A 16046-nucleotide genomic window follows, 5' to 3' on the forward strand; every position below is an offset into this window, starting at 1 on the left:
CTGTTTGTGAAAAGTTACGAGAGGGTAGACATACATAGAATCCTAATCAAGGCCTAGAGTTGGGTGCAGGTGTGTTATGGTATCTTTTTTTTTTTTTTTTTTTTTTCCTCTTGGTTAAGTAGAAAGAGAGATAATTTGTCAGGGATTTAGGAGAATATTTTGGAATCTGAAGAGAACGGGGAATGTGGATAGTGCATGTGGGAGATGAACATTGGAGGACCTGGGAATGTGGTGCTTACTGATGGATGATGGAATTGATAATTGGGTTTATGCAGGGTTGGGATTTTGCCAGATTGGTGTGAGGGAAATGTTAAGGCAGGTTAAGGGAATTGGCAAGAGTTATTGAAATGATAAACCATGAAATCTAAACTGGTTAAAGAAGGAAGTTAAGAAGAAAGAAAGTGCTTGGATTGGAAAAAAGTAGAGAGAATCACTGGAATTAAAATTACTAAAAAAACCCTTTAGATTGGTATTGAGAAAGTGTGAGTAGTAGAGAGTTGTCAAAAGCAAAGCAAGTCATTGGGGGCATTGAGCAAGAAGAACTGAAAGGGCTTGTGGGATTTTAGAGACAAGTAGGCCACCAGTGGCAGTTGCTACTTGGGCAGGAGCAGTTTCTGTGGAGTGCTGAGGGTGGGACCCTGGTTACAGTGAGTTGGAAAGTGAGTGAAGGCAAGGAAAATAAATTTTCAAGAGGTTTGGCTGTGAAGAATCTATCTAGACAATTAACTTTAGAAGGAGAAAGAGAATTAAGGTTTTTGTTTTTGTTTTCTTAAAGGAAAGACCTGAATGTGTTCATATGTTGATGTTGTGATGAGCAGTGGGAAAGTCAGAGATGCAAGGCTTACCTCAGAAGGTAGGGGCATGTATGAATCCAAAGGGTTACTGCAGATAGGAGGTTTACTTGTTCCATTATGTGAGTGTGATGGGAAGAAATGTTCTGTGTGCAGACATAGGTAAATTTGTAGATTGCTGGAAGGAGGTTGACAGGCAGTGGTGGAGTGTTGAAGAACTTGAAAGTTAGAACTGAGTTTGAGTTCTTGCTCTGCCTTTAATTAGCTGTGCTGCTTTAGGTAAGTTATGGAATCTTTGTTACCTCATCTGTAAGAAGGTAACTTACCATCTTCAATAATCACAATAGGATTATGTTGAAGATTAAATGAGGTGATAAATGTATGTAAACTGCTTGGGGAGGTTGCCTACCAGACTTTATTATGAGCTCAAAATTTAGCTCTTACTATTCAGAGTGCTGTAGAAAAACTTGTATTTCTTATATAGCAAGAATCTGTAAGGTTATCAGTGGAGTGCTGGGGAAAGGAGAAAAGTGCAGAAAGTTTGAAAGCTGTTTTGGAAAGCAGAAAACCCTGGCTAGGGAGTCACGGGCAGCATTGAAGACTCAGTGATAGGGAACTACACGGGAGTGGTGTATTCACCAGCCTTTACACTGAATACACTTGTGCACATGAAGCAAAGGTTAAAATCTAATGTAGTACCCTCCTAGTTACTTTGTTTGTCCTTTGTGGTTAATATGATTAGAGGTCTGTCAATAGAGGCTGTTTGAGATTCCTTGGGAGGGATATAAACTATACTGAAGTTGAATCTTTTCTATGTTTTGCTTAAAGATATTACATAAAAACAAAATTTACAACCCTTTAAATTTTGGGTTAGAGTATATTCAGTCATATAGGTGCAGAGTTAGAGGGAGCATGTCTGTTAAGACCACCCTTACTACTGATAGCAGTTGCAAGTTTGGGGGTCCCCAAGACCATTCCTGGGTTGGATAATTCACTGGAAGGACTTATAGGACTCATTGAAAGCTGTTATACTCATGGTTACAGTTTATTACAGCTATAGGATACAGATTAAAATCAACCAAGGGTAAAGGTGCATAGGGCAGAGTCTACAACAGTTCCAAATGTGGAGCTTCTCCCCGTGGAGTAGTGAGCAGTGTTACTTTCCTGGTATTGATGTGTGATAATACATATGGAGTATTACCAGCCATGGAAGCCCAGCCCAGCCTTGGTGTCCAGAGTTCTTATTTGGGCTCCATGATTGACTGCCCACATGCATGAACTTAGTTTCCAGCCCTACTAGAGGTTGAGTTGATCCATGTGACTCAAAGGCCCCACCATACATAGATCACATTGTTATACTTTCTAGTGTGACCCAAAGTTCCCAGGTGGACAAGGGCACTCTTTTTTTCTTTTTTTTAAAAAATTATTTATTTATTTTTGGCTCTTTTGGGTCTTCATTGCTGCCCGCGGGCTTTCTCTAGTTGCAGTGAATGGGGGCTACTCTTTGTTGGGGTGTGCGGGCTTCTCTTTGCAGTGGTTTCTCTAGCTGCGGAGCACGGGCTCTAGGTGCACGGACTTCAGTAGTTGTGGCTCGCGGGCTCTGGAGCGCAGGCTCAGTAGTTGTGGCGCACGGGCTTAGTTGCTCCATGGCATGTGGGATCTTCCCGGACCAGGGCTCGAACCCATGTTCCCTGCATTGGCAGGCAGATTCTTAACCACTGTGCCACCAGGGAAGCCCAAGGACACTCTTATTAGGCATTATATTACAAGAGTTTAGAGATTACCTTCCAGAAGCCAAGGGTTAAGGCCAGATCTCTCTTTGGGCAAGGTAAAATTCTTTACAGTTTTACAACAATAGTTAAATATATTTTTATATTTTGAGGCTGCAGAAACTAATTAGTTGATGTTTGATTGATGATTAAAAGTTGGTAATAAAGAACCCATAAATTGTATGGGTTTGGTATTGTAGACACTTAATACTTAAGTAGCTAAGGAAGTTTCATTAAGAAATATTAACCATTAATATTTATAGTAAAATTGAGGTAAGCTTATAATTTTGGCATGATGGTTCAATTCTGTTATATTAAATTTGAACTTACTGTTTTCTCCTGTGGAAACAGTTTCATATAATGAAGTCCCTGAGCCTCCCAAGTGAATTTTTTAGCCATAGACTCATACTTTAGAGCAATGTCTCTAATGTGAAAGTGTGATGTACACGAGCCTCAGAGTTATGCATAGTTTCACCTTTTCTCTTATACTTTTTTGAAAGTATGTCTGAATCCAGGTAAGAGATATCACAGAGATAACCTTGAATTTATTTTTAAAAAGTAAATCAGTTTTAGTGGTATTAACTGTTAGTATGAAAAACTCACAGCATATCCTACAACTGCTTTGTGACAGTGATGCTGTCCATCTTTGAGTACCATTGCTTTAGAGAATAAATGCTTTCCCACCTCATTGGCTTTAGTGCAAATATCATTTCCTAGTTGATATCCATTACAAATTAGATCTCACCATGAGAACGAAATCCTTTAATAAGCCTAGTTAAAAACAACTTGAAGCAATATGATGCTTATTCCAGTGGCACCACTAGGTGTGGTGTTTGCATCAAGTCATTTTGGGGTGCTTTATGGAAATGTTTTCTGATAGGGAATTCCCTGACTTCACATTTCCAGGCTGACTTTTCCCCCTCAAGAACTGGACCACAAGACCACATTTAGCCAGGAGATACTTAACTATCCCCTAACACGTGGTAGATTGTTGATGTGAGGTCTGAGGGCTTGGGTCATTGAAAATGAATAACCTCTCAGATTTATTACATTTTCTGTATATTGAGAATAGGTGACTAAAATGAGCGGTAACTATATTTGCATGTGATTTGTATGTTATAGTTAACATTTAAATTCTTTTGTACTAAAAATTTTTTTGTTGCCACCTTAAGCCTCTATTCTCTAAGGCACAGAGTGGCATGCCATCTCAGTTTTTGCTTCGACATATGAACCCTAGAGGGCCATCGTGCAATTAAAAGCACCTAACCCATAAATGATATTTGCTTCATGTTTGAACAACAAATGTTTTAATCCACTGTCTTCACTAATATTGTAACTACTGTCTTACAGATTGACTTGATGCAAAAACATCACAAAGGCTCCATATTATACAGTATGCGATTTTTGAGGTATGAGCTTTAGAAACTTACCTCTCATGTGGCATGTACATCAGGCTTTAACTTCAGTTTAATCATTTTGGGGAATTTATGCATTTCTTTTTTTTCCGGTCTCTCTCCATAATATTTTTAGAGTATTAAAGGGGCTGTGGAGGTATTTTTGGATTCTTGCTAGGATACTTAGTCTTAACAGATACATTTTCTTTTTATCACTAAATTGAGACACTAATTCTGGCAGATGATAGCTTTTTCAGCCCTTATAACTAGCTTAACATTTATGCCTGCCTCTTTGAGTTCAAATCTGCATTTTCTATTTTGTGCCTTTGATTGCCTCATTTTAAGTGCTCATTTCCGTTCTTAACAGTTTTCTGTTTATTGGACTGGGATGATCTTGTTGGTGCTAACTGCCTGATATTGACTTTTTGAGAACTAAGCTGTCTAGATATTATAAAAATAGAGATTTCAAATAAATGCTGAACTGTTTTGTGCTTTTGGGTTCAGAATACCTGTAACTTGAATTCTGGTTAGAAATATTCTGATCAGTTTGTATTAGAAGAACTTAGCAACCAGGGAGTTTTTAGACAGTTCTGAGACAGTAGTTCTACCCTAGTGAATTTTTTGCTATATTTCTGAAAACTCAAATTCTGAAAAAAAACTTGGTATTTATAACTAATGAGATTTAAAAACGTGTATTTCTAACAAATTGGGAGGTTGTTCCTGTTTTTTTTTCAGTTTAGTTTGAAATCAGTGCTTCCTAGTTAGAAATGGATTTGTTGGTAGCAGTAGATTGCTTAATTTCTTCAGTGAAGAAGTTAAAATCAGCTATTGTATATTGAGTATAAAAACTTGTTTTGATCATATTCATATGTTTATGAACTATTTATATTTATTTGTTTAGACTGAAAACCTTGAGTATATTTACTATTATGGTCATAATAACTTCAAGTGTACCTTGTAAGCTAAGTATTTCTTAAGAACTTATCTTTCTTAAGCCTCACAATAACATTACATAATAGATAGGTATTATCCCCATTTTATGCAAAAGACAACTGAGGCTTGGAAATTAAGTTCCTTGTGCAAAGTCACACATACCTTTTCAGTGCTAGAGCTGGGATTTGAGCCCAGATCTTTTTTTAACCCATATTCTCTATTGCCTTGTGTTTACTGGTATGTCACCAGAAAAAGATACAAACATTTAACTCTCAATGGTAAGAGTAGTATATGTGATACATAGCATAATGAAAATTAGAAATTCAGATTATTTAAATATTCATTTAAATATTGGTAGACTTCAGTTATCTTGATGTTTTAGAATTATTTTATTCATTCATTTACTAACAACTTCCTTTTCTAGGTTGTGTTAGGTGCTATACATATAGACAGGTTCAAAATCTGCCAGAAAAGCTCATCAGTTCTCTTTTATTTTTCAGTTCCCTTTTAGAAATTAATGGTATGTTATGGTTTATTATAGGTGCTCATTTAGTGTGCTATTTTAGATACATGGGGGTAGATCATTATGTTAGTTTTAAAAAGTTGTCACGCTCCATTTAGTGGTAGAGGTATTTAAATGCTTATACTTAGTATACTTAGAAAATATCCTAATACATTTTTTTTTGAAATTCCATAGATTTTATTTTTCATATGTTGGAAGTTCTGAGCTTTGTCAACAAGTGAACTCTGAATGTTTGAAGAAGATACTTCACTATGGAGCCTTAGTTATATGCATAGTATGCTAGGGTTATGGATTTTTATCAAGTTTCAGATTGAGAGCCTTTAGGAATAATTTAGATTGGTGCCACGTAGGTATCCAAGTTTAATTGAACCTATTTGTCTACATTCTATATTAACAGTGGTTGCAGTAGGTACAGATCAGGGTGTCTGAGCCTATGCACCTTTTCATATTTAGTGTTCTTGGGGGGGGCAACGAAAGGATGATAAACTCGAAATGAAATACACAGACGCTTTTTTTTACACATAGGGGAGGGCCATGGGGGTTGAGGAATACCTTAGTTTCTGCTCTTGCCAGCGTCCTTAAGTTTTCCAAATAATTATGGGTGCAGAAGGTGTTTTAGTAAGTATCATAAAAGTGATTTTTTTCCAGAAGGTTGTTCCTCTCAGAAGAAATATCAATAGCAGAGGAACCTTTTTCTTGGTATTTTTCATATGCTGCCATAGGGTAGTTAGTGTTTTCTTATTTCTTGATACCATATGGTTGATGGAAGAATAAGGCTCATGAGAAATTATAAAGTTTAGCTCCCTATTTTACTGATGGGGACATTGAGGCATAGAGATGATCCTTAGATAAGGGTACTAATTTTATCCTGGGGCTGAGCAACTTGTTAATATCCAGGTATCTTGGATTATTCTAGGCGGTACTTGAATTTTAAATAGATTATGGACTGCAACCTTCAGCTTTATTGGATTCCTGATACCTTGCTTTTATTTTCCTCACTTTTTATAATTTTAATAGATATCCTTTATATGAGGAATCTTCAGTGAAGTCCTCAGTGTTGCCATACATTAAAATAATCTTTGCAGCTAATGTGTTCTTTCCTAATATCCTATTGAGCTTGCTTTCAAATTTCATTCTATAATTTATTTTCCCACCAAATAGTCAAGTTACAAATTTAGGTGAGAGAGAGAGAGAGCCACATTGCCATGAGGCAGTACTTTAAAAATAATTTGGTAACACATTGCCCCTGCCTGATATGTTGCCAGTGTTTTTTATTTTTATGACTGGGAAGATTGTAATTTTTCCACTGGTTAAAACCCTCTTCTGGGAGGAGGAGATTTAGGAAGAACTATTCCTTTTATTAAGTCATGTGAAAAGAATCCTGGGACCAGGGTGACCAACTATCTCAGTTTGCCTGGGACTGAGGGAGTTCTTAGGACGTGGAACTTTCAGTGCTAAAACCTGTTAAGTTTTGCGTTGAGCACCTAGTCCTGGTAGTTATTCATATTTCTGTATGGGTCTTTAGATAGCAGAAGGGGCTGAAAAGCTGGTATTTCATCCATTGACAATCCCTTCCCAGTTGAAAGACTTCTTATTACACATTGGAGTGCTTATGTATAATAGTAATGAGAAGAGAGAGGCATGTATGAAAGAAAGATTTATGATTTGGGTTATCAAAATGTTTGTTTAAAGTTGTAACCTTATACTCTTCTCTCTTTGCAGAACTGATAGTGCATCAGCCGACCCAGATAATTTAAAATATTCTTCATCCAGAGATAGGGGTGGGTCTTCCTCTTATGGACTGCAGCCTTCAAATGCAGCTGTGGTGTCTCGGCAAAGGCACGATGATACCAGAATCCACGCTGACATACACAATGACGAAAAGGGTATATATATTTCCTTGCTGCTAGAGGCATGTTTTTTGTGCGTTTGTTTTTTTTAACCTAGCTGCCTCTCCCTTTCTTCCTCCTTCCCTCTCTCTCGCTCCCTCACTTCTCTCTTCTAATATGTTTAAAATATAAATGTTACACACAGTGCTGTTCTTGAAACTTCTTAAGTTTACCCCCTTAATTAAAAAAAAATTTAAATGTACTTTTCACACACACAATACATAAATGCAGTTTCCTTGCCCCCAAAATACAATATAATCACTAAGGCTTTCCTGACTACTGTCTCTCCTCTAGACTTCTAAAAAGTTTTCAAGTGCAAAATCTGAGTTAATTTAGTTTCCATTTCTCTTATCTTCCACTGAAGATAACAAAATGAAATCAATGCATGCATCACAGGGAAAGAGTAGAAGCCAAGGCTGGTTGAACTGCAGATTGGGTCAGAAGAACCTGAACTATCAGGAATTGATTGAGTGAAACAAAGAGCCCTATTGAAATAATGTAAATGTTGCTGTTTTTAGGTGGCTACAGTGTCAATGGAGGATCTGGGGAAAATACTTATGGTCGGAAGTCGTTGGGGCAAGAGCTGAGGGTTAACAATGTGACCAGCCCTGAGTTCACCAGTATTCAGCATGGCAGTCGTGCGTTAGCCATCAAAGACATGAGGAAATCACAGGGTAAGGCTGGGTAAACTGGGGACAATCACACAAGCCTCCGCTGAGACATCTCCTAAATGCCTCTTTCTGTACCAGTGCCTTGCACCTGTGTGAGTTGGTTAGCTTACTGAGTTGAGAAACATGTGCAGGTGATAATTGTTTGCATTCCTTTTCCTGTGAACTGTTCCCTACCATGAATTCCCACAAGAAGGTTTTTAACACTTTTTAAAGGAGAATTCTCTTAAAATAAGATTAGAAGACTGGGTAAGATTTTAAAGAAAGGATTGTCCTGATTATAGTGGATACTGAATGTATAGTGGGCTCTTACTGCAGCGAGTCCTTGAACTCTAGGGTGAGGGTAGGGGTGTACATGGACTGGGCCCTTTTCTAAAGTTAAATACACAGTTACTGCTTCTTGCTTTATAACACAAGCCTCACTCTATAGGTAAAGTGTCTCAAAAATTCATAGGATTAGAGGTAATAATCATTTTTTTTTTCTAAAAGAGAAATTTATTGTATTGGTAAAGCTGCTTAAGAAATCAAGATTTCTGATTTATACACTTTGTTGGATATAATTACTCTTTGGACATTTAGTTTATGACCATTTTTTCCCAGTGAGGGCTTTGTGTGTGTGTTGTGTGTATCTTGGTGAACATCTTTGTGTATATAGCTTTTTTTTGCATGCAGTTTTAAAAAAATGATTTCGATAAATTTTCTAAAGTGAAATGACTAGTCAAAGGCTATACTGTCTCATAAAAGTGTTTGAAGGGACTTCCTTCGTGGTCAAGTGGTTGGGACTCTGCACTTTCATTGCAGGGGGCACGGGTTCAATCCCTGGCCAGGGAACTAAGATCCTGCATGCCGAGTGGTGTGGCCAAAAAAACAAAAAACACCAGTGTTTGAAGTCTTAGATTTAGGTATGATAGAGTTAGAAAGTGACTCTAAAGCTAATTTAGTCTAGATCCCCCTTGCAAGCTCAGAGTTATGCAGCTTGCTAGGGGCATAATTGTAAATAGAACCTAGATTTCCTGACTAGTAACCTAAATACATTTTTAGCAGTCATCCTTACTGAAAATACTCTACAGGCTAGGGATTTTTAAAAATCTTATTCCTTCTCTCAGATGTTGTAATTTCTTTTATGATCAATTTTCCTTTCATTCATTAGAAATGAAACTGTCAGACCCTTTAATGTGGTTTGTGTTAATGTACATGGGTTAATTATGATGAATTGCACAGCTGAAAACTTAAAAAGAAAAATTTAGTACTTAAAGCCATCTTTATTAGTAGTGTTCAGCATTTTGAGCATTCCTGCTTGTTCTTGTCATTAAAAAAGGGAAGAAGAGTTTTGATTTGCCACTTGTGGCAGCATGCTTGCACATGGTAGGTGGTAATTAGACATTTGTTGAACTGAATATGTGATTGCAATTCACCAAAACTTTGTCCTAGGAAAATGATGATGATGTGAACAAGAGGCTCCCCTCCAGTGGGAGACCTAGGTGAGAAATAGAAGCATGTAACCTGTTTCTGCCTGATAGAGACTTTATCCCTAACCTGTTGAAGTTTCTTACCTATGCTCTTTACCTAGATGTTGAAAACAGTTTGGAACAGTTTCGAAGAGAATAATTTCTAAGCCTTTCTTTTTTCTCTGTCAGTTGGTCCTCTGGAATGAGGTGTTTGCGTATCTTTTTTGAGGGTCTGCTGTGTGCCCGCAGTCTGCTGGGGCTGGGTTTATAGTGATGAACAGAAGTGTTACAGGACCTACATTCATTGAGCTTTTATTGTCTGGTGGACTGTGATTTTTAGTATACTTTAAAATATTTGGGCTGTAAAGTTTCTGTGCTGATTCATACTCAATGTTTATATTCACAGAGCGATCGATGTCTTATTCTGATGAGTCTCGACTGTCGAATCTTCTTCGGAGGATCACCCGGGAAGATGACAGAGACCGAAGACTGGCTACTGTAAAGCAGTTGAAAGAATTTATTCAGCAACCAGAAAATAAGCTGGTCAGTATAGTATGTTTGGAAATGTTGATAAGTTTCATTTTTCCATAGTTCAGTAGATAATGTTACCTAGAGTGGTTTAAGAAGGGAAAAGTTTTGCTTCCAAGGAAAAATAATAGGGATTCCTTATTCCAGATTGATTTGGCCTATATTATGATGGTCTAGAACTTAATGCCCTTAATCTGTAATTTATCTATACAAATGTTAGATCCACATTGGTTCCTTCTGCAATAAAGTGCTTTTGACCTTTTACACATTTATTCTGTTGTCCTTGGAATTTTTTTTCTGTGTTCCAGGACAGAATATCTCTTTGTTTTTCATATGTGAAATTGGGGTAGGAGGTACATATTCTGTTTATGGGTAAGTTTGGTCTGGTGGCCAGGGCTAAATAAATGGAAAAACGCTTTAAAGAGTAAAGTACAAGAGGGAGTTCGCTGGTTGCCTAGTGGTTAGGATTCCAGGCTTTCACTGCCATGGCCTGGGTTCAATCCCTGATCATGGAGCTGAGATTCTGCAAGCCGTGTGGCCCGGCCAACAAAAATAATAAAGTACAGGAGCAGTTACAAATTTCTTTACCCTCCAGGTAAGTCTCCTAATGTTAAATTAAGAACTTGCTATAGGGCTTCCCTGGTGGCGCAGTGGTTAAGAATCTGCCTGCCAATGCAGGGGACACGGGTTCGAGCCCTGGTCCGGGAACATCCCACATGCCGTGGAGCAACTAAGCCCATGCGCCACATTTACTGAACCTGCGCTCTAGAGCCTCCGAGCCACAACTACTGAGCCTGTGTGCCACAACTACTGAAGCCCGAGTGCCTAGAGCCCGTGCTTTGCAACAAGAGAAGCCACCACAATGAGAAGCCCGCGCACAGCAAAGACAAGTAGCCCCCGCTTGCCGCAACTAGAGAAAGCCCGCACGCAGCAACAAAGCCCCAACACAGCCATAAATAAATACATAGTTAAAAAAAGAACTTGATATAGAACAGGAGAAAATTAATAAAATGGTATAGTGAGTCAAATAACATTTGGTTCAAAGCAAGCTTCCTCCAACCCCCCTCCCCATTTTATTATGAAAAATTTCAAATACACAGCAAATTGAGAGAATTTTACAGTGAATATCATAGTGTCTAAGTTCTGTCATTAACACTTTATCGTATGACTTTATCACATATCTCTCTACCTCTTCCTCTATCCATCAGTCCATCTTTTGTTTTAAAAATGCATTTCAGAGTAAATAAAACAAGCTTTTCGAGTTTTTTTTTTCCCCCATTGATGATCATGGCTGTATATATTTCCTATGGGTATATTTCTTTCAGAGTCTGAAAGGAAACTTATGACACTCTTAACTTATGATATAATTGGGACCTGGGAATAATAAGAAAAGTAAGGTGTGGTCCAGTTATAATTTGGAGGGAAACACAAGTTTAAAAAAAAAAAAAAGTACACAGTGTTATTCTTAAAAGTATAGGAATCTGAAGTTTTTATTAATTTTTTTTTTAAGGTACTAGTTAAACAATTGGATAATATCTTGGTTGCTGTACATGATGTGCTTAATGAAAGGTAAGTAACTAAAAGACTAAAATATATTTTTAGAAACTATTAAAAAGTGTACAAGAAGATAAACCTCATTGGCTTCATTTATGAACATCTACTTAATGTTTCAGTGGGTTCTCTTGTTATCTTTATTTGTGTAAAAGTATTTAAACATTAATTACCACTGAATACAATTGGAATCCACTTGAAAGGGAGAGCCATTCTTTTTTTTTCTTTTTTTTTAATTTGTCAACATGACTGAATAATTGAGCATTGACTTGTAGAATGACAAACTCTTAATGCAAGTGTGAATGAATGCGATTAACTTTTGTAAACTAGAGCATTTGGAAACTGCTTAGAGAGTAGATGTGAAAGGGAACTTCCTTCTTTGGGCAACAGTGGATTCAGGCCATCTATTCTCTGAGGCTACTGGGGTTCTCCAAAGGTGTGCAGTCATCTCTTCATATGGTGATTCCCAAAGAATTGCAGTGTTGGAAAGCATCCAAAACTCATCTCAGCAGGTCACAAACCTTACTGCTTTTTGATTGTTTTATTTTATATAGTTTCTCATTAATATAATACTTAAATCAGTGTTGTCCTTCAAGTTTACTGTATTTAACTATTACCATTTCCTATTTTATAGTCCTTACATATTGAATATTACCAAGTATATAATTATATAGTGTGTTTTATCTGATCACTTGTTGCTGCCCTTTTCTGCGAATCAATTAATGTAGTATGAGATGGAATTTGAAGTCTGAATTTTAGTATTTCTAAGCCTTTCCTTACTGTTTGTAAATAATTGATTCTATAAAAGAAAATCTAAAGTCTTAACAAAGATACTTTTGGCATTGCAGGAGACAGAATAGAGAGAATATTTAAAGTGGATAAAATTTCAACCTTTTGTGTAGTTTGAATAAAAATTATAAAATCATTTAAGGCATTCTATTGTAAGATGTGTCATTCTTGTCATCTTTGAAAGCTTAAGCTTTTTGTGTATTTTGTTTTGTTTGCATTAAAATAAACACAGTAGCAAATTGCTTCAGGAGTTGAGACAGGAGGGAGCTTGCTGTCTTGGCCTTCTTTGCGCTTCTCTGAGCTATGAGGCTGAGAAGATCTTCAAATGGATTTTTAGCAAATTTAGCTCATCTGCAAAAGATGAAGTTAAACTCCTCTACTTATGTGCCACCTACAAAGCACTAGAGACTGTAGGAGAAAAGAAAGCCTTTTCATCCGTAATGCAGGTAAGAATGGAGGGTTGGGGGGAATGATGATGTGCTTGGGAAGAAAGTTGTCCTTAACACACATCCTTGAAGGGGAGCTTGAAGAAAGGAAACTTAGAATAGGAGTTATCTACTGATTGATATATGATGTAAATAAAACTCCTCTTTCTGAATTTGAGTAAATGATACACATTAAAGGTAGATTTAAAATAAGTTATTTTAAAAATTTTGTCTTTTTGCTTTTTAGAAGCTTTCTTTTGAATTTGTGTAGTACTAGAATCATTTACAGATTTGAAAATAGGAGCTCCATGAGGAAAGCCACGTAGAAGGGGGCTTCACATTTTTTGAGGGAGATAAAAACTAAACCCCACAACTTATTTTGGGCCTGAAGTTTTGATAATATGTCAAAAATTCTTACTCCTAGTGATATAAAATAAATAATTGTGTGTCTGAATTACTATTATTATTATTTTTTTGGCTGCGTTGGGTCTTCGTTGCTGCACGCGGGCTTTCTCTAGCTGCGGCGAGTGGGGGCTACTCTTCGTTACTGTGCGCGGGCTTCTCATTGAGGTGGCTTCTCTTGTTGCGGAGCACCAGCTCTAGGTGCACGGGCTTCAGTAGTTGTGGTGCGCGGGCTCTAGAGCGCAAGCTCAGTAGTTGTGGCGCGTGGGCTTAGTTGTTCTGCGGCACGTGGGATCTTCCCGGATCAGGGATCGAACCTGTGTTCCCTGCATTGGCAGGCAGATTCTTAACCACTGCACCACTAGGGAAGTCCCTGTATCTGAATTATTAAAAGATCATTCCCAATTTAATTTTGAGCAAAGTTATAAGTAATTCAATTTTTGTTGAGCTAATGTTTTTAAAAATTTAGGATGTGGTGTCTTTAGAATATTTGATATCTTTATTTATTTTGCTTTTTTTATTAAACAATTCATGATATGTTTTATTTTGGTTAATAATTTTTAAAAAACATGAGAAATCTATTCTGTCTTTAAAATTTTTATTTTTATTTGATTATAGAGGTTGTGAAAAAATTTTGGAAAAGATTCAGAAAATAATTTGTAACTACCCAGCATAACACCAAATTTGGCTTATTCTGCATACAGTTTTCATATTATGAACATTTCCCCAAGTATTTATTTTGAAAAATTTTAAATCCACAGGAAAACAGATGGACTGGTATATTAAACACCCATATATCTTTTACCTAGATCTGTCACTTATTAACATTTTGCTGCAGTTGTTTTGTTTCTACACACACACAGACACGGACACAGACACACACAGAGACACGATTTTTTGTTGAACTCTTTGAAAATAAATTCCACACATAATGATGGTTTATCCTGTGATACTTCAGCATGCCTCTCCTAAGATTAAGGCTAATCTCATATATAACAACATTATAATCATACCTAAGAAAATTAATTTTGTCACATAAGACAATCCATGTTCAAATTTTCCAGCTGCCACTAAGATGTCTATAACTTTTGTCTTACCCAGGATCCCATCAAGGTTCATATATTGATGAATCTTTAATCTCTTGAAGATGGTGGTGTGCCTTTTTAACCTCTTAAATAGAACAATTCTCTGCACCCTTTTTTGTCCCCCTTATTTTGTAGAATGTTCTCCGTTTTGGGCTTGTCTGATTATTCTTTCCTGCTTAGAGTCAGTTCAAATATTTTGGTCACGAATACTTCATGGGTTCATACTTAGTGTTGTATCACACTAGCAGGCATAAAGCTTCAGGTTCACATAACTCTTAGATGAAGAGTTTCATCACTTGGTTAAGGTGATGACCAACCAGATCTTTCCATTGTGAAGGCTTATTTTTCTCCCTTTGTAATTAGTGAGTAATGTGGGCATGATACTGTGAGACCTCCTGAATATCCTGTTTTTTTCATAGTATTTCACTTGATTTTAGCATTCATTCATATTCTGTGCATTGTATAGATTATAGCATTGGCTGTTGCAAAATAGTGGTTTTCTAATGCTAGCATTTCTTCTATACTTATAACATCATTCTTTTGTAGAGAAGAGCTTTCCTTTTGGGGAAAAAATTGGTTTTAACAAAAAAAAAATTTTAGCTGCAAAATATTCTATAGGTAGTATGCCATATATTTATTTTAAAAATATATATAGTGATAACATGAGCCTGTGTGTCAGTCTTGTGTTGGGGCCATGCTAACCTTGTTTAAATCATTCCTATTTGAAGCAAGTACTGATATCTTAAAGTATAAATTGTACAACATCTGCTCTATGTTTTGAATTGGAAAATAATTCTGGTACTTTAAAGACAAGTTTCCCAAGCACATCTTAGTTTTTGTACTTGAAATTTTAATCATACCCATGGTTTTGAAGAGAGCACTTAGGAACAATGTAAACATGTTACTTAGGAATAATGTTAACAGACGTTAATGAGGGGAGAACAGTGGATTGAAATGTTTTCAACTTTTTTGGGAACTAAAACTATAGAATTTATTTTCTTTGATATAGTCAGTTTTGGCTATAGTCACTAATTTGTTTGTTTTCTCCCTGTTTTATTAAATGTTCACGGTTTGTAACTTTTATTTTTTAGCTTGTAATGACCAGCCTGCAGTCCATTCTTGAAAATGTGGATACACCAGAATTACTTTGCAAATGTGTTAAGTGCATTCTTTTGGTAGCTCGATGTTACCCTCATATTTTCAGCACTAATTTTAGGGTGAGTTCCCCGCCCCCTCTTTTCAGATGATGGGGTAAGGGATTGGCTGCATGTATGAGGACCTGGGGAATTAGAAAACAAAGTTTCTGCTCCTTCGAGTATAATTGGTTTTAAGGTCCAGGATTGAATGATACAAAAATGTAGTTTTATAAAAAATACCATCTGTACTTGCTAACACTAATACCTTAAGATACTTAAAGAAAGAAATATTTCATCAGTGTCATAAAGAAAGTTCCATTATTCTCCTGCCCTGCCCCTCCCAACCCCCATTTAATGTATAATGTCAAGAAGGTAGGACGTAAGATGTTCTAGGTTCTCTTACTCTGAAATGGTCCGCAGGTTGGAATAGCAATAAGACCTTAAAATGATTAGTCCCCTTCTCTCTGTCTCCATCCAGGATACAGTTGACATATTAGTCGGATGGCATATAGATCATACTCAGAAACCTTCGCTTACACAGCAGGTGTCTGGTGAGTCGCTCAGCATATACCAGTCATTTAAATATTGTGGGAAGGAGTGTTCGTTTCTCAAAGACCAGCTGTTAACACTACTTTTTTGATAATGCAAGAAAAATAATTGCTTTAGAGGATATTTTGGTGAAGAGTACTTGTTAGCTAAATTTATCTTTTAAAAG

At 36.7% G+C, this 16046-nt stretch overlaps 1 protein-coding gene across 4 annotated transcripts in view; it reads left to right on the forward strand.

The window, feature by feature from the left end:
* Positions 1-16046, forward strand: part of SMG1 (SMG1 nonsense mediated mRNA decay associated PI3K related kinase) — a 97472-nt gene that overhangs the window by 17136 nt on the left and 64290 nt on the right. For 2 of the 4 annotated variants that reach the window (XM_057530200.1, XM_057530202.1), the window contains exons 2-8: positions 7133-7296; positions 7818-7973; positions 9822-9958; positions 11454-11512; positions 12516-12729; positions 15287-15412; positions 15810-15882. In XM_057530200.1, the coding sequence (XP_057386183.1) occupies positions 7133-7296; positions 7818-7973; positions 9822-9958; positions 11454-11512; positions 12516-12729; positions 15287-15412; positions 15810-15882 (929 nt within the window). Of the gene's footprint in view, positions 1-3910; positions 3970-7132; positions 7297-7817; positions 7974-9821; positions 9959-11453; positions 11513-12515; positions 12730-15286; positions 15413-15809; positions 15883-16046 lie in introns of all 4 variants that reach the window. The other 2 variants (XM_057530204.1, XM_057530201.1) reach the window with 2 other exon arrangements.

Source organism: Balaenoptera acutorostrata, chromosome 15 (genome assembly GCF_949987535.1).
Source record: "Balaenoptera acutorostrata chromosome 15, mBalAcu1.1, whole genome shotgun sequence".
Lineage (NCBI taxonomy): Eukaryota > Metazoa > Chordata > Mammalia > Artiodactyla > Balaenopteridae > Balaenoptera > Balaenoptera acutorostrata.